We start from the raw sequence: 19,341 nt of genomic DNA, 5'->3' as shown, positions 1-19,341 counted from the left end.
GACACCCCTAATTGTGATAGGCATTGACCAAAGAGATAACAGCGGCTACAATAATGCAAGGGTGAGGCGTGAATTCTTCTCAATGACTTATTTGTCGTCGTTGCTTCAGCTTGTTGCCACTTATGTGATGACTTTTGTACTACTTGACAATTCTATCCTTCCTACCATACGCATCTTCATCTCTTCCCCACCTCTCCCCCAACAATTTAGCCAACGTCTCTCTCTCTCTCTCTCTCTCTCAAGAAAAGAGGCATGTCTACCCTGCTCCTCTTATTGTGTCTACTTTATTGGTTCTGGCTACTTTATGCAAACCAGTTACTGCCTTTTTCCATGACAGAGAAACGCCCTCCACCAGATGAAAAGTGCTCGCCTTCATTCTGTGGAGAACTAAACATCACGTACCCATTTCGAATCAGAGGAGATCCACTGTGCCCATCAGACAACCATCCAGGGTTCGAGCTCGTCTGTGCAGAAAATAACACCACTCTCCTGAATCTCACAAGCTACAAGGGAGACCCTTTACGTGTCAGCTTCATCGTGAAGGGGATCGACTACACCAACCAACAAATCCAAATTATAGACCCCAATTTGGCAAGCAACATCACTCTCTGTTTCCTGCCCAGATACACTCTGACACCAGAGACATTCATTACATATGATTTCAACCAAACATGGATATCCTGGGTGAGATGTAGCAGCAACATGGATGGTGATCCAGGAAACTATATACCCATCCCCTGCCTGAACACATCTCCTCCTCAAAGCTATGGATTTGTTGTTTCGACAACCACCTTGGCTGAAGTGAATAGTTCCTGTGAGGTGGTTGCCTCAACAATGGCAACTACTGGTTGGGTGTTTAGGCATCCCAGTTCCTCTAGCATTCGGTATTATATTGGACAGGGGTTTGGAACATACTGGTACTCGTTATGCAGATTCTGTGATGAATCAGTTGATGCCTGCCCTTTGCTTTGTCACAGCGATTCTACTTCCTATGGTAAGGCTTTGCTTGCTTGCTTGATTACTTATTGAATCAACTACCAAGTTTCTTCTTTTTTTTATTATCTTTGCTTTGCTCTTGTTTCATCAAAATTCGGGACTTTGATGGTAAGGATGCAAATGGATCGGACTCAGTCGGGCATCCGATCTGAATTCGGTACATCAGTCTTAGATACGAGTACTCCTGCAATGTCACAGGGACACGCCATTTTTTTGGCATAGACACGAGTTTTTAGGACACACTCTAACATGCTGACAGACAGTACTGGGGCATGTACGGGCATTATTGAAGCATATTTCAGTAGCTTTAAAATAATCTTAATAATATTCTTTATAATACAATTTTTATATATTAAAACATCAAAAATAGTTCGTTGGTTGGTTAAAAAATTAAGAAAATATGTGTCTTCGTGTCCTGTTTTTCAAAAGGATTTGGAACTGGCGTCACGAGTCGGGTTGTACCCGTACCTTAATTTGTCACAGAGGAATGCTTAAATAAGATGGAATGTGTCTTCAGCTAGATCTCGTTGACACTTCTGCCATCGGACTTTTTGGGACCTGGATCAAGATTGGTGCTGAAGCTTTCATCAGATCTGTCTTCAAACCCTGATCTAATCCTATCCATTTTTGTACGTTGAACCCTTGTCTTCAGGCACTTCTCGGTGGATCTGGATCGAGTATTAATTTCCTAAAACTATTCCTGCATCGAGTTAACTATGCTACATTTGATCTAGCTCAGTTACAATCTGGATCCCGATTTGGATCAGCCATGGATGGGATATTCGCACCCAACGACTCACACATGATCGTCAACAAGTACGACAGAGCGGTCTTCTTCACACAAAATATAAAAAGCTTTACACGCGCTTTGCATCCAATACTTGAAAACGCGTGTAGAACCCTTTTGGCAATGCTCTGGGCTGCCGGTTTTTGACTTGGACAAGACGCATAATTGTTCGTTGGCACCCCTACCTATCAGTGGCGGAGCCAGAAGTTTTTCTTTGGGTGGGCAGACTTCGGGTGGTGATGATCGACCTCTATCGGTGGCGCAATGGCTCGGAGCCTCCGTGGTGGTGAAGATCATAGATCGATATCGAAAGCCTGTTTCGGTAGTTGAGCCACCTCCTTCTCAGTGGTGATCCAACAGCAAGCCGAAGGTCTTCCAACTGAGGTGCCTCCTCAGCTCCCTCTTCGGAGGGGACGGTCCTCGCCACAGCATGAGGCGGAGCAACTCCCTCGGCTGGCTCCATCCCATGTCCACCGTCTTTTGCGTCTGGGTTCCATAGGGTACTCTGTATCAGAGGGAGGCTTGCTGCACCACCCTGCTCTGATCTTCTTCGACAAGCATTCGAAAGGAAAGAATGCAACCACCAAATCGTGCGGAATGAAGAAGAAGACCCGAGTCGTATCATATTTCGACTCGGTTTCTAATTCTGAGATGGGCGACCGCCCACCCATGGCCACCCCTGCCTCGGCCACTGCTACCTATCCTTGTTTTTTGCCCTAACTCTGACTTCTCAATCTTACCCTAAAATGATGGCTCCTCACTTGCCACTTGGTGAGGTTACGCTAGAGAGGATCAGGTTCAAGGGACCTTGGACTGAAAACTGTTCAAGGTACTTAGATGCCGTCCACCATCAAGATGAACAGCACTCAAAAGTTGTCAAAAAAAGATGGTCGGATCTCACAGAAATTTGGATGCCGTTTCAGTGGTTAAAAAATGGATGGGTGAGGTTCGTTTAAAACAAGAAGCTTTTGACTGTTCTTGGGTGCTATTCATTTTGATGATGGATGGCATCTAAGGTAGCTTAGTTTTCTATCCAAGGTCTCTTGGACTTGATCTGCTCTTGGGTTGCCCTTAATATTCACTTGATTTCATGAGGAGTATACATATAACGGTTACTATTAGGTGCTAATGAAGGTATAGAACTATCGAGTACAAACCACTTTCTTTATCTAACTTTTTTAAATATTTTTCTAATCTATTATTATCTGCAAGGCTTCTTTAGCATAAAACGAGTTTTGAATCACGTGATTTTTTCTAAGGGCTTCAAAAATCTATGGCCCACAATGTATTAAAATTCTGACTTAAAAAATCATATTTTTAAAATAAAAAAAATAGGATTGAGGGTTTGATTCGTAGCAAACAAACCATGCTAAACACATCTGGGTATCAGATTGAGTTGATACAGCTTGAACCTATGAGGTATATGCCAAATATATATATATATATATATATATATATATATATATATATATATATATATATATATATATATATATATATATATATATATATATATATATATATATATATATATATATATATATATATATATATTGTGTGTGTACCTAACATAGGTAAACAAAACACAGAACTATGCAGTTTTGAAATCATTTTCAGTATGATATTGTTGGTTTGGGTACCGGGTTCACCCATGATGGGTGAGATCCAGACCCAGCCCACGTTAAAGAAAGGGGGTGGTTTGAAAACCGCCCATTTTCCCCACTTCTAGGGCAATGTTTTCTGTTGTGTTTAAAGTGGAGGGAATGAACACTATAGAAGAACGAGAAACATAAAAATACAGAGCATTGGGTGTTTGAGAGAGAAGAGAGTCCATGAGACACAGGAAGATACAAAAGGTTGGACCTTTGTGTGTTTAAGAAAAGAGAAAATATTGTGTATGTTGGTACATAGTGGATGACATTATATTGTGTCTTTAAAAGAGAGATCTCAATAGAGAGATCTGTGCACAGAGAAAAGAAACAGTAAGAAGAAGAAGATAGTGTATTTTGTGGTGAATCAACGTGATTAACAATTGGACTCGTGGAATCATTGTTCTCTCCAAGTGAGAGCACGGACCCGTTGAGCAAAGCAAGCATCAAAGATCCTTATTTCCGCTTCCGCAATAACAATAAAAGGTATGTATCGTTTTTTCCATCATTGGTATCAAAACCACGTTTTTTTTATGTTGTTTTTGCTTGCGGAAATATCTCCTTCGTTGCTATAAGGCCGAGACTATATGTGTTCATGGTGGATGCTTGCGACAGGGCGTCATACGAAAAAAAAAAAAGAATGAATGTATAGTCAGACCGCTGACCTGGTCGGCAGACTTGTTTTTGCCGCCGACCCTGCGGCTAGGATGTTGGTTTGGCCTCCGGCCAGGTGGTCTGCTACAGCCGCAGGTTCTGTGACTAGGTCGCAGACCTGGGCTGCAGGAAGCCCTGTTGTGGAGCAGGCCCGACTATGTGCCAGACCCTACGGCACAGGTCACAGACCTACCCAGGTCCTGCGGAGGCACTGGCCGCTTTTTTTGCTTCCAGCCAGAGGCATAGGCCGCAGGCCCAGTCCGGCATGACCCGGCCCTGTGGCACAGACCGTAGGCGTTTATGCTCCGTGCCTTGCGGCATAGACCACAAGCCTAGCCCGGCCTGACCGGCCTTGCGGCATAGGCCACAGGCCGAGTTCATGGAACTGTGGCACGGGCTGAGAAATTTTTTGACTGAACCCTGGCAGGGCCAGGGTCCATGTGGGTCGAGGCATATTGGCTAGTGGTTAGAGCCATAATTTTTGTTTAAGCCACGGATGAGCCTGGGATTCATGAATCCGTTTTATTATATATTTTATTCATGAATATGTATGAATATGATATAATCATATTGATTATACGATGAATTTTTAAGTACTTTAGAAGTACTTATTCAATAAGTTGATATCTGATTCAAATATTCATAATACAGTTTAGGTAAATACAATCATCTTAGGGAAAGTGGAAGATGATTGTGAACGTAGTGATCTTTTGATTCCATGCCCTATGAAAAATTATATGTTATCTAATCGTGTGATTATGACTGCATATAGATGTGCTAATGATTAGATCATAACATGCTTGAATAACATTTTTGTGCATTGCTTTACTCTTATTTTTTTTAAGGACATGACTGCACCAAGTAAGTCAATAATGGACTTGGCACGAATTGAAAAACTGAATGGTGATAACTATGATATAGGGCATAGAAAGATTCAGTTTACACTAGAGGAGGCTGAGGCCTTGAAGGCTCTCAATCATACTATGGATCGACCTGAAATTGGTAATGAGGCACAATCTCGTAGGGACATGGAGACCTATGAGAAATGAAAGTGCATGAATATTGTTGCGCATGTCACCATACTATGTTCTATGTAGGATGACATAATGTGCTAATTTGAGCATTATAAGACTGCTCAACAGATGTGAATGACCCTTAAAGATAAGTTTGGGGGAACATCAACCACAAATCTAAGGAGGCTGACCATCAGGTTTGATTCATACAGAAAGTCCCCTCAGCATACCATGAGCCAGCATCTCAGGGAGATGGCAAACATGATTAGAGAGTTCAATAGTGCAGGGCATACCCTTACAGATGAACAACAGGTTCAGGTTGTGATTCGCTCTCTACCACATAGTTGAGAGCATATAAAAATTAATATGACTCATAACGAAAGTATTAAGACTTTTAATGATATTGCTCGTCATGTAGAGCTGGAAAATGATCGCCTTGAGGCAAGTCAATCATCTAGCATAAGAGCATATGTGGCAGAAAGCTCTAAAAGGCCAAATTCTTTTAAGAAGAAATTTTATGGACCAAGGAGGTTCAAGAAGGGTGACAAGAAGGGACAAGACAAAGAGAAAGAAAAGAAGCCTTATCAGTGTTCTGGGAAACATGGAAGCAAGAAAAATAAGGCAAATGCAAAATGCTTTAAGTATGGCAATTTGGGTCATTATGCTCGTGAATGTCATGAGTAGGAGAAGACTCAGGAGCTACCGACCATGTGACCAAAGACCGCACAAACTTCGTCAAATACAGGAAGATGCCATCTGGTTCGAAGTGGTTGTTCTTGAGGAACAACACTAAAGCAGAAGTTAAAGTGATCGGGACTTGTAAATTGAATTTGCGAGAAGAGCGATTTTTATTATTATATGATGTTCTGCATGTTCCAGAGATTCGACGAAATTTGATTTCAGTTTCTGCTTTGTCTATGTTAAACTATAAACTTGTGTTTGGAGATGTCAATGTTGACATCTTTTGTGGATATACTTTAGTTGCTTCTGATTTCTTGATGAATGGTTTCTATGTGTTGGACACTGAACTTATAAGTTTGAATGTTAATGATGAATGTTTTTCACTTGTTTCAACTGCTAATAATGTGGATATGGATGTATCTGTATGGCATGCTCGACTTGGACATATAGGGAAAAAGAGAATGGATAGGCTCGCATGAGTGGGTCTTTTGGGATCCCTTGCGAAGATTGAAATGCCTATATATGAGCATTGCCTTGCTGGAAAGGCAACTCGATTACCTTTTGGAAAGGCAATTAAAGCAACCTATCTTCTTCAATTAATTCATTTAGATATATGTGGGCCAATGAATGTGGCAATGAGGCATGGAGCTTCATATTTCATCACTTTTATTGATAATTATACACGATTTATCCATGTGTATTTAATTACACATAAATCTGAAGTATTGGATTGCTTTAGATCCTTTATGAACATGGTGGAGAATCAACTTGATCGTAGGATCAAGTCTTTGAGAACAGATCGTGGACGTGAATATCTATCTGAATAATTCAAGGAATTGTGTGATGATAAAGGGATAGAGAGACAATTAACTACTCCTCCAACTCTGTAACAAAATGGTGTTGCAGAAAGGAGGAATAAGACCCTCTTAGAGATGGTCAGGTCTATGATGACACAGACAAATTTACCCATTTCTTTTTGGGGTGATTGTTTGTTGAATGCTGCTCATGTATTAAATCGTGTACCATCTAAATCTATTTCTTCAACTCCCTATGAATTATGGAAAGGCAGAAAGCCAGATTTGGCTTATCTCAGACCCTGAGGGTCTGCTGCATATGTCCATAATCTTTCCCATCAATATGGAAAATTGGGTCTGAGGAGAAAGAAATGTATCTTTATAAGATACTGTAAACATTCGAAAGGATATGTGTTCTTAGGAGAGAATACAGATGGGAGTATTTCTGAGATAGATTCTAGAGATGCCATGTTTATTAAAAGTGACTTTCCTAAAAGAGGAGAGATAGAGCGTCACTTCCAGTTCTATGAATTGGATGATGAAGAACAATCTAAAGAGATTGATCATCATGTTTTAGAGACACAAGAGGATGTATCTATACCACTATTGGATAGTGGAGGTAACACTCAAATGGATATCAATTTTGATGAAGATCTGGCAACTCGAAAGAGTTCAAGGAAAAGAATTCCTCGTCGGAGATTCCAAATCGAAGGGGAAGCCTTTGTGGTTATACCCCAAGATGATAATATACCTAAGAGTGTTAGAGATGCTCTATCTTGTTCTAAAAGGAATGAATAGCACAAGGCAATGGAAGAGGAAATGAAATTCATGGCATCCAACGAGGTCTGAGATCTTGTTAATCTTCCAAAAGGAAGAAAACCTATTGGGAGAAAATGGGTTCTCAATATTAAAAGGAATGTTGATGGATCTATCGAGCGATATAAAACTCGTTTGGTTGCTAATGGATACACACAAATGGTAGGGATAGACTATGATGAAACATTCTCACATGTAGTCAAATTGACCTCTATTCGCCTTTTGTTAGCCATAGTGTCACATATGAATTTAGAATTACATCAGATGGACGTTAAGACTGCATTTCTTAATGAAAAACTGGATGAAGAAATATATATGGAACAACCCGAGGGGTTTATTACTGCTGGCTTTGAGCGCAAAGTGTGTAAGCTCAAATGATCCATTTATGGATTAAAATAGTCATTCAGACAGTGGTATTTAAGGTTTTATGAGACCATCATGAGCAATGACTTTGCTATGATTGATGAGGACCACTGTGTTTATCCTAAGCATCAAGGTCCAAAATTTGTAATTCTAACTCTATATGTGGATGATATTTTATTGGCTAGTAATCATTTGGAGTTTCTAAAAACCATTAAAGAATGGTTGTCTATTCATTTTGAAATAAAAGACATAGGTGAAGCATGCTTTATGCTGGGCATAGAGATTAAAAGAAATTGTTCAAAAAGACTTCTTTCTCTTTCACAAGCGTCATATATAAAGAAGGTCTTAGAACGATTTCATATGCAAGATTATAAACCCATAGATACTCTTGTTGCAAAAGGGAATGATTTAAGTCTTGAGATGTGTCCAAAGGAACCTAAAAAAATAGAAACTATGTCCAAAGTCCCTTACTCCAGTGCAGTAGGCAGGCTTATGTACCTTATGATGCGCACCTGACCTCACATATGTTATGCAGTAGGGTTGGTGAGTAGATATCAAGTTAATCTAGGACAAGCCCATTGGAAGGCTGTCAAGAGGATTATGAGATATCTTAAAGGCACATCGGATTCAGTTCTTTGTTACCATGGTGGTAACATGCGTGTGGTAGGCTATACTGACGAGATTGGGGCGAGGACCCTGATGAGTGTAAGTCTATGCCTGGCTATGTGTTCTTGATGAACAATGGTGCTATATCTTGGTGTAGCAAGAAGCAGACGTGTGTAGCCTTGTCCACAATGGAAGCTAAATTTGTTGCAGGCTCATTTGCAGTGCAGGAATGTGTTTGGTTAAGGAGATTCATCAAACATTTGGGACTCTCTTCTGAAGCAAAACTACCAGTGACTTTATTCTGTGATAATCAAGTAGCAATTGTGTTTGCTAAGGATCTCAAGTTTCACAATAGAACCAAACATATTGATATGAGATGCAAGTATATGTGCGATATTGTATCTAAAGGCAAGGTTGCCTTGGCATATGTTAATACCCAAGATGTGGTGGCAGATCCCTTTACTAAGCCAATCAATAGGGATTCTTATGTTAAACATGTAAAATCTATGGGTATTTGTAAGATTTGATATGCTAATGTTATTCATATTTCTTTCTATGATCATTGTATAACATGTTGCACATCTATATGAGTATGCTACCAGGTTTGAGATAAATCTTCTCACACAGATTTATCGCCTCAGACACTGCTTGTGGGCGGGCTGAGATGAGATGTAACAAAATCCAGAGTTGCTGAATTAAGAAGCATGTCGGATTTTGGGGATATCATGTGATAATAACTCAAAAGAGTGAGAGTACAATGAGTTATGATATCCGCCATATATACGTAAATGGGATACATCACCCTAACTGGGTTAGGATGAGGTCTTGTGTATATTTAACTATATGAAGAGACTGACTTTGCTATCTAAATATCAAGGGTAACCTGGTTGACCAGATCTGAGGACTTGGATAGACATTGCATGAGAATGTGCATCATGAAAGACTCAAGTTAGTTTCTCGAAGAGGAACTGAAGTAGTATAGATCTGTACGACAGAGAATTATAATGGTGTATGTATACACTCACTGGAGTGAGAAAGTCTTGCCGTAATACGTGAGTTATACCACGTATATCGCATCATAACTATAAGTCGACCACAAAAGGAAATGAAGAATGATCCATGCTTCTTCATTGCGTGAGTCTTTGATATATATATATATATTGGTGTCCTTATTGACTTTTGACCTTATTTTAAGAAGAAAGATGAGTGTTGCTACTTTAGCATATTACTTAAGGTTGTGTATGATTCGGTCTAAAAGAACATGTCTGAGAAAGCAACTTATCTTGATTCAAAAAATAAGAGTTGGAAAGGAAGATCATTTGACATTTTCAGATTATGCACATGTTAAAAGCTAACTTATTTTACCACATCCTGGGGATGGTTGGGTTTATGATAAAACATGTGATATAATGAAAGGCCTTGTCTAGCATAGTTCAGCACTATAAGATGTACAGAGGGATTGAGTATACTAGAATGTGAAAAATGTATTTGATCTAGGACACAGTGAGCTTCTTACCTGACTTGTACAGGTATACTTTGTGTTATCTTATTGTTTGTAGGTTTAAGCTATTATGTTACACACCGGTACATAATATGCCTCCACTCCCTAAGCTCATGAGTCGCACGGTCCATTTGCCAGTATGAATACACGATGTTATTCACCATATGAGCACGTTTGATGTTCCTTCTTCTAAGATCTCTTCCCATCATGTGTGAGTGGGAGAATGTTGGTTTGGGTACCAGATTCACCCATGATGGGCGAGATCCGGACCTGGCCCACGTTAAAGAAAGGGGGCAGTTTGAAAATTGCCCATTTTCTCCACTTCTAGGGCAATGTTTTCTGTTGTGTTTACAGTGGAGCGAATGAACACTGTAGAAGAACGAGAAACAGAAAAATACAGAGCATTGGGTGTTTGAGAGAGAAGAGAGTTTGTGTGAGACACGGGAAGATACAAAAGGTTGAACCTTTGTGTGTTTAAGAAAAGAGGAAATACTGTGTACGTTGGTACACAGTGGATGACATTATATTGTATCTTTAAAAGAGAGATCTCAATAGAGAGATCTGTGCACAGAGAAAAGAAACAGTAAGAAGAAGAAGATAGTGTGTTTTGTGGTGAATCAACGTGATTAGCATTTGGACTCGTGGAATCATCATTCTCTCCAAGTGAGAGCACGAACCCGTTGAGCAAAGCAAGCATCAAAGATCCTTATTTCTGCTTTCGCAATAACGATAAAAGGTATCTATCGTTTTTTCCATCAAATATTGATAATTTTTGGCTGAAAGATTGCAAAAGCTAACGTTCCTTGGGCCAAGGTCTAAAACTCTTGCATGTAAAATTATCGAGAATAATGATGACAAACACGAAGACGTTGAATTTAAAACAGAGCAAGGGAATTAGATGATGGATCTTGTTGAATATGAACCTTTTTCTCTGAGATTTTTTTCAATTCCGTTCATGTCTGTGCTTGTTTCGCCGTTTAGATGTGGGATTAAAATTGCTTTTCAGGAATCAAAATTGGTAGAATTAGGCTTTCTTTGTGAGGGAGATGGAGATTCACTGAATCACCTGCACACCTTGCGTTTGCTGTCTTGGATTCGGGAGATAGGACAGGATTTAGCTTCCCATCTCCCAATTTCAACTACATTCTCACAAAATTGTAGTTGGCAAATCCCCTCTCATCTCCCGTCCACACTGTCTCCCAAACAAAGCCTTAGTTACGTAAAGATCAGTCTTTGTTGCTCACTAGGTTCTGCGATCAATAATGTTCCCTTACTGCATGACTTACTGTCACAAAGAAGCTTCTTGATTATACTGTCACAAAGAAGCTTCTTGATTATCTTGACATGATCTTTCACCTTTACTATTCAAACTATTTAATCTCTTTTTAACTTGTTTTGCAGTTTTCAAGAATGTCAATTGGTCGATAGCAGGTAAAATAAAAACTTTATAGCCCCTTCTTTTGCACTCACGTTATATTGCAGTGATTATTCTTAACTATCTTCTTTTCTAATTTGTTGTTTATCATTTCTGACCTATAAATTAGTGCCAGTTGCCTACGCAGCAGGTGTTGTAGCACTAAAAATTATGGGTAAAGTTCATACCTTTCCAATTTTGGATTTTCTGAGATATTGACCATATATATGCAGAAAACTACATGACATTATTTCATCTGCTTAATATGATTGCAGCATTCTTTGTTGTGGCAAAAGTACTGGGGATTATCTGGTTGGTTCTAATCTTTGTATACAGAAAACGACAAATGCTTGCTTATCCAACAATGGAAGATGCTTCTAGGTCATTCAAATCCTAGCTACATATCACATTTATACAAGACTTCATTAGGTGACCTTTGAGTTTACCTTTCTGATTTGCTTTTGATGTATTCCTTTTTCCTACTATAGTAATGAAATGATTTTTCTTCCTTCCTCAGAAAAAGAAAAGGGACATCTATAACACAGGCCGTGGATTGGTAGTGATGCAGTTGTTTGTGTGTTATGTGCATGGATACTGACAGATTGTTGGGCCTCTGTTTTTTGCATTTCTCATCTCCTTCAATCAGTACTAGCACAATTATTCGGATCATATATTGACTAATATGGAAGAAAATGTTGCACTCCATTTAGATCTAACCACTGGATCCAATTGGGTCTACCTCAATGCCATTTAGGCTCTGTTTGGGAGACTTGCATTAGCTTGGAAACACCATTTTCATGCGTTGCTTAGATATGGTTTTGCCAAAATGTGGTGTTGAAGATGGAGTTGCCAAAAAACATCTCCTTGTGAATGGCGTCCAGTGTTTTGGCAATACCACTTATCCAAAACAGCAGAGAGAGCGTGAGATCACTGGGGAAACCACAACACCCTTTGGATTCAAGGATCCCAAACAGTTCCTTAAGCCACTTAGTTTCAACCAAGCTGCATCCTAATGGAATTGGATTGATGTATCAGATTCAGTCAAATGGGTCATGCTGAACGGAATAGAAATCAAAGAAGGATACAGAGCCCATGTTCAAGTTTGTCAAGTGCATATAGCAAATAAGAAACTCTCTCACTCATCCGATGTCATCCCTATCTTCATACCCCTCCTTGTGATCACATTCATTCAAGTTGTTTTGATCGAATCCCTTTCTTCTCTTGTTTTTGCAAATGGACAGGGCGGGGACAAAACTGCCCCGGAAGTTGGCTGTTTTGTCCCAAAAGTCGGGGACAATAGAGTTGGGAACCCCTTGGGTTCCGACTGGCATCCAGGACGTGGGCGTTCGGGCAGCAAACGTCCTGGCATGGAAATGCCACCAAAGTGCACAAGTCGATGGGTTCACTAATCACTCCCTTAGGCACTTAATCAGTATACTGTTGCATGAGCCCAGTTCAATGAAGACCCGATTTGATCGGCAATTTGGACCTCCAGATGAAACAGGGTCAGTTGGGTCTAGGTCAGATACGCTCAACTAAAAGAGTCCATATTTAGTTGAGGTCTGTCTGACTGCAGACTCAACCAACTCAAGACCTTCCCTTCCATATAGGAGTTCGGTTCAGTAGATGAGACAGCCTGAAAACTGTGCCCAATTTTATCTGCAACTGAGTTGGTGTTGTATCATTTCTCCTGGTGAAGGAAAAAATTTGTACCTGGACCAAACTCTACTCTTAGACCCAGGTCCATGCCGTCAGGCTCCAGCCCAATGTACCCCTGGCTGGTAAACCCTGGTGCATGAGCTACTACCGGTTCCATATCGGATAAAGGCACGATCATGGGTGATCCGAATCTGAATCCTAACTTTAAGTATCATGTCTGAATTTACCACATCCAGATCCAGCCAAGATCTGATAAGTTAAATCCAGAACTGGATTTAATATGGTGAAGCTAGTCAGCAAAAAAAGGTTGGAAACAAGCATGTTACATGTAGACAATACGAAGGGCCTGGACTAAATCCTGATCTGAATATATATCCAACAGAAAATTTTGTTCCAGAATTTGGATCCAGATCCTAAAGTGTTCCACAGCATAAGTCGGACTCCCATCCAATTATACATTTAATTTTTTTTTATGATTTATATCCAAGAACACAGTATGTCCAACGGTCCAACCAAATCCAATCTGACATCCTAGTGTCATACCTACGTGTTGGTTTCTTCTCAGACCCACTTTAAAAATGGGGTCGGCGATATGAACCAACAAAGAAAATCATTATGGGTCTTCCACATGAATCATTCTCCTCCATTCATTTCTATCCAATGTCATGTCCTTGGTGAGGTTCAAAGCATTCATATCCTTTCTTATCACCTCCATCCATGTCTTCCTAGGCCTACCCCGACTTCTTTTAACTAATATATTTTCCCATTTCTCCATCCTTCTAACTGGAGCATCATTAGGCCTTCGTCGAATATGTCCAAACCACCGTAAATGATTCTCTCTCATCTTATTTTCAATGGGTGCAACGCCTACCTTCTTACGTATCTCCTCGTTCTGAATCTTATCTTTTATCGTAAACGATCCGCTTGGTTAGCTATTTTGTAAAAATTCAGATCCAGATTAGGTACTACCTTTTTTCATGTGGGTCCAAATTCGGTTAGCCAGGATCCAATCAGTTCGGATTCAATATATCCTACATCCTAACCATGTCCGACCCACTTACACCCCTGGGCTTCGCTTTTTTTTTATATTTTCAGGGAGAAACCACTCTCAGGATCATGGAAGCGGATCAGGTCATGATGAACATCAGCGTTTTTGTTCATGCTGACATCGTGGCCATCCGATTTGCATTTTAAAAAGCTCAAAAGTCAACAAAACCACGTGGCATTCATCCAAAATGCAAACAGACGGCCACGATGTCAGCTTGAGCAAAAACGCTCATGTTCTGACCTGATCTGCGCCCCCAGTATCATAGACCTAACCACATCGGTTCTGTCTTGGCACCGTAAAACTTTGTGAGCTTACCTCTTGCCTTCAGAGAGTCGCTGCGCTTGAGCTTGTGCAAGGGTGACGCCCATGGAATTTGAACTTATATCACTTAGGCTAGGTCCCATCCCACTAGGCTAAACTCTTTTGGGGCCCTGGGCTCCGCTTGTACAAGAGATATTTAAACAAGGGTGCGGCACTCGGCAGGGGCCCCGCTGATGGTCATTCTCAACGGCAGCTGTGTGGTTCTTTTAGTGAGATGAGATACTAACTTCCTGTGGTTCCCCACCCTTGCTCCATTATGTCTTCCTCATCACCTCCTTCACCTTCCTCTTGTGCGCCTTCTTCTTCTCCTCCTTCTCTCCTTCCAATAAGGCCGTCAGAAATGGCCGTCCGAGAAGACGAGCGGATTGATTTCGTTCTAGACAGGAAGAAACGGATCGTCAAGAAGCACCACCTTTCCCCATCAAGGACAGACAGGGAGAGGAAGAAAGCGAGCGCCAAGAAAGATATCATGAAGTGGGAGAGGAGCTTGTGAAAAAAAGGCAATCGATGCCCGTCATGGGCAGATGAAGAAGTTGGTACCTGCAATCGACTACCGTTCATGCATGCACGATCGGACTCTCCTCAGTGCAGATATTCGTTTCATTGATATGGGAAGATCTTTCTGGTTGTTTTTCTGTATGCTTCCATCAGATTCTTGAATTCTTTTACGTTTCTTGGTGGTGTTTGATTCTATGTTTGTTGGAAAATCTGTAGCACGTCTGTAAAATGTAAAGAGAAATGGTCACCTGTAGCAAAATCTCTGTAGGCCTTGATAAATGCACAAGTATATATAAAGATCAAGAGTTGGTACCATATATATTGCTTTGATGAATACCATCTTTTTCCCGTCTTGGTTATATTGATCGTTTCAGAAGCGTTGCTACGTGCAATTTTATCTTCTTCCATCGATTTTCTTGAATTCATGTAAAGGACTTCTTACCCCGTTCGGGGGTTTCCTTTTGTTGGTCTGTCTTAAGAGAGAGAGAGAGAGAGAGAGAGAGTTCTTTATCAAATTTTCCTCAGATTTTGGATATCTATGAAACTGTTGCACAGGTCATCCATTCCCATGACACTGTTTTAACATATCTTTCTTTTTTCTACCAGCTCCGTTTTTTTCTTCTTTTCTGGCTGTTTGTGCTGGCTCGTTTACCTCTTGACCCGGCTCAGGTTGGGTTTCGTGGTGAACAAAGCCAAGGTCGAACCCACCTGGAAACAAAGCTAACCCTGCATAGGGACGTCAACTGGTCAGGTTTGACCTGCACCCAACCCATACCAGGACCAGGGTTTGGTGATAAAAAAGAAAGTCCAATTAGAAAACCGGGTCAGACCCAAAGGAGTCAATTAATATATAGACTCAGGTATGGTTTGTGAAATTTCATACCAGACACGGTCCGAACCGAGTTTCGATTAAGACCTGTGATTTTTCAATATAAGAAGGATTAAAAATATTTTTTTACTGGCAATGGATTGGGTCTGGTTCATGTAACCCTTATAGGATGCTGGTAAGGTTTTCCTTATAGCACACCCAATAAGACCCAGGTACCACCTCCTCAAAACCAGATTCGCGTTCAGACTCACCTGGGTTAGAACCAGATCCAACCCGTTGTCACCCCTACCTGCATTTGGTACGCACGCAGATGGACAAGACAGTCTCCTCTGGCAGTTTTGCTACCAGATTTTGGGATGCAAGAGTCAGACTCCCTGAAGTCCGAGTCTTGCATCCCAGAAAAAGCCGTTGGGCAGCTTTTCTCCCCTGTTCCAAATGGATCCTATGTCCCGCTTATGTATAAATTAAAGGATAATTGGATCCTTAATCTCAATGGACATCTCCCTTACCAAATGGCCCTTCCGGAAACGTAGTGTTCTATCCATACCTACCTTAGCTTTAATCATTTCAACGAATTCATTGAAGAGCAAAACAGAGGCTAATGAATACAAACGGTGGCATAGAAAGACTTGAAAGAAGCATAGACCTGAAGGATAAGAAACCTACAAAGCTACCTGAAAAGCAAGAGGATCTTCAATTTCTCTTGCCATGGCCTCTCCCAATCATCACCTGCAGAAACAGTTCACCTAATAACGTAACTAGAAAGAAACTTGAACAAGTAGAAACACAATTACCAACGGCTTGTCTTGTAGGAGCAGTTAGTGCACGTCACCTTATGTTGGGAGGTTGCGAGTTCAAAACCCAATGGTACAGTTGTATAACTGGTGCCTAACCCAGCTTGCCTATTAAAAAAGAAAAAGAAAAAGTAGAAACACAATTCAAAGTTTATGTTTCCACCATGCTATTGATCAGTTACAGCACGCGTTATACAAAGCATCATCCAGGAAGAAAATCCAACTTTTCAATAAAGCAACTGAACTTACATGCTCCTGCAATGTACCAAACATGAAGTTCAATTGTGATCTTACATGATTGCCATATCAATAACTCGTTTGTGCATTGCCTATATTTGAGATCACCAAAGTATTACAATTCTTATTGGAAACTGCGCTCCTTGCCATGGTGCAATATCCCCATCTATGTCATTCTATCTAGATGCACGAGTGCATTCAAAACATACCTTGAATGCACTGAGAAACATGGAATACGATATGTTGATTTGCCATTTTGGTGGCAGTCCTAAGAATCCAGATGCATGAGTACATCCAAAAGCACCATTAATGTATTTATCCACTAATAAACATGGATTGGAATCTGCCACATAAGTGCGGGTGTGGATGCATTGATTCAGCACTTTAAAAAAACTTGGGTGCAGGTATATATATAATTTTTAACGATTTTAAGTTAATACTAATGAAATAAAAACAATTATCATATCATCCATTCATCATGCATAAATTCATGCAATAAATCAAATTAGCAATCTACAATTGTTATTCCTCATCAATAAAAAACACCACCACATTGGTGCGGATGTATATATATATATATATATATATATATATATATATATATATATATATATATAGATAGATAGATAGATAAAATTGGATTTATAGAAATGAACCTCAGTGTAGTTAACTTCATCTGACACAAAGGAAGTCATGTCCAAGTGTCACACCCACATGGGTGCGAGTGCGACGTGGTGCCCTGTTAGAACAGTCCATGTTACATAGATTTGAATCCATCAATTTGCCAATTTGGTAAGAATTCATATGCTTGAGTACATCAAGAAACACCACTAATGTATATATTCTCTAAGAAACATGAATTATATAATCCATCAATTTGCCATTTTGGTGGCAGTCATAAACATTTGATGCTAATTAAGGTAATTCTCAACATTGTATAGTTATGGCTACATATAGAACATGAGAAACATGTCTTCAGTGGTGCATGAATGAACTTGCAACATAGTCACATAAATAAAATACCAAGCAATTTGCTTGTTCTCTTATGACCTACTTTCTACAGTTGTGTCTAGAGTCTGTTTTGCTTTGGTTGAGTTATGATGTAACTGTTGAGTCACTTGTAACTTTCTCCGGGCCACCCTTGCACTTTGGTTCAGGTTGATCAATACCCTAAAAGGTTAGCCCATAGATCTGAACTGTAATGAGCCTTCGAGCAAAATAGTGAATGAATGCAAATGCATTAAGCTTTCTTTGTTCACCCTCGTTGTCATTACCTTTAAGTGATTGCAATTTCTCTCCCTCTCTTTTCTTTCGCTCTCTTGCACTCTCTATACTCAAAGCTTTCGCAGAGGCAAGCAAGTGACCAGATAGGCTTGCGGCGATAAAGAATGATAGTTACGCCGCACTGACCTATTAAATAAATAGGTTCATGACAAATGGTAATTAGAGCTCATTCTCGAGTTGGGGAAGAGACTCCGGAGTCGATGTCGAGAGACACATTGACAAACTGTAATTTATGAACAAGACATTGTGGCGCCCTAATACAACTTGTGTATCACCATAGGTAAGGTAGTCGCCGAGACCAAGGAGATGGGTTCACCTCGGGGCCAAGAGCAAATGGTCGAGACTGTCAATATACTAGTGACTGATGTGACTTCGCATGATGAAGCGATTTCATGCGCATTAGAGTCATTCGAAGGACTGGACGATGAGGTAACAAGCCTGCGAGAGCAGGTAAACTTATAGATGGGGCAGGTTACGTCACTGACTACGATAATAACTGCCCTGCATACTAAAGTATGAGAGCTTCATTTGAAGAACCATACGTTACAACAGACTGTGACCCTAAATGGTGGAAATGGTGATAGGCCATCGAATATAGATGTATCGAGGCCTGCAAAGTTCAATGGTTTTAGAGACAGCAAGGCCATTTAGAATTTTCTGTTCTAGATGAAAGACTATCTAGATATTCAGAATGTATTGGTCGAGGACCTCAGGGTAAAGGTTGCAGCTCTGCTTGACAGAGATGCTTTAGGCTGGTGGAGAAGGAAACGTAGTGACATGAAAAGAGGGCATTGCATCATTGATACTTTTGAGGCCTTCAAAACTGAGCTATGAAACTACTTTATGACGCGAAATATACAACGTCAAGCATATCGAATGGTGTCAGAATTGAAGCACACTAGAGCCTTGATAGATTACATCAAGACGTTCTAAAAGCTCATATTGGATGTACCAAATATGTCAGATGAAGACAGACTCAATTGGTTTATTATGGGACTACAGTCGTGGGCACAGTCCGAAGTGGAAAGGAGCAATCTCGAGACTTTGAAAGATACATATGTGACAACTGAGCGCTTAGTAGATACTGAGCGCAAGACCTTCACTCCATCGACCAAGGTTGGAAAAAAACTGGACCACAAAAGCAAGAAAGAGGATCAACGCAACAATAAGGATGAGATATCGACCCAACACCATTTTGACAAGAAATAGAGCTACAAGAAGTACACTAACAACGATAACAAAGGGCATGTTGTGACTTATTGGTTTTGTGACGATAGACATATCACAAGGCAATGTCCAAAGTGACTCGTGAAGGATGACAGACGGGCCAATGCGGTATAAGCAGAGAATAGTGATACTGAGGTCGTGTAGCCTAAGATGGGGGTCATACAGACCAT

The 19,341-nt window shown here is 40.3% G+C and overlaps 1 protein-coding gene across 2 annotated transcripts; it reads left to right on the top strand.

The window, feature by feature from the left end:
• The first annotated feature begins 241 nt into the window (after nucleotides 1–241).
• On the top strand, nucleotides 242–11,703 carry LOC149827455 (uncharacterized). 2 transcript variants are annotated; one of them, XM_090020323.1, is made up of 4 exons: nucleotides 242–994; nucleotides 11,262–11,291; nucleotides 11,405–11,449; nucleotides 11,550–11,703. In XM_090020323.1, the coding sequence occupies exons 1-4, from the start codon at nucleotides 253–255 to the stop codon at nucleotides 11,669–11,671; spliced, it is 939 nt and encodes a 312-aa protein (XP_089876449.1). In that variant the 5' UTR covers nucleotides 242–252; the 3' UTR covers nucleotides 11,672–11,703. The 2 variants fall into 2 exon arrangements, with proteins under 2 accessions (XP_089876449.1, XP_089876450.1); XM_090020324.1 differs by lacking the exon at nucleotides 11,405–11,449.
• Nucleotides 11,704–19,341: the final 7,638 nt, after the last annotated feature.

This window comes from Nuphar pumila, chromosome 10 (assembly GCF_984573655.1).
Source record: "Nuphar pumila chromosome 10, dmNupPumi1.hap1.1, whole genome shotgun sequence".
Classification (NCBI taxonomy): domain Eukaryota; kingdom Viridiplantae; phylum Streptophyta; class Magnoliopsida; order Nymphaeales; family Nymphaeaceae; genus Nuphar; species Nuphar pumila.
The sequence above is the reverse complement of the archived record's forward strand: the minus strand, read 5'-3'. Positions and strand labels throughout refer to the sequence as shown.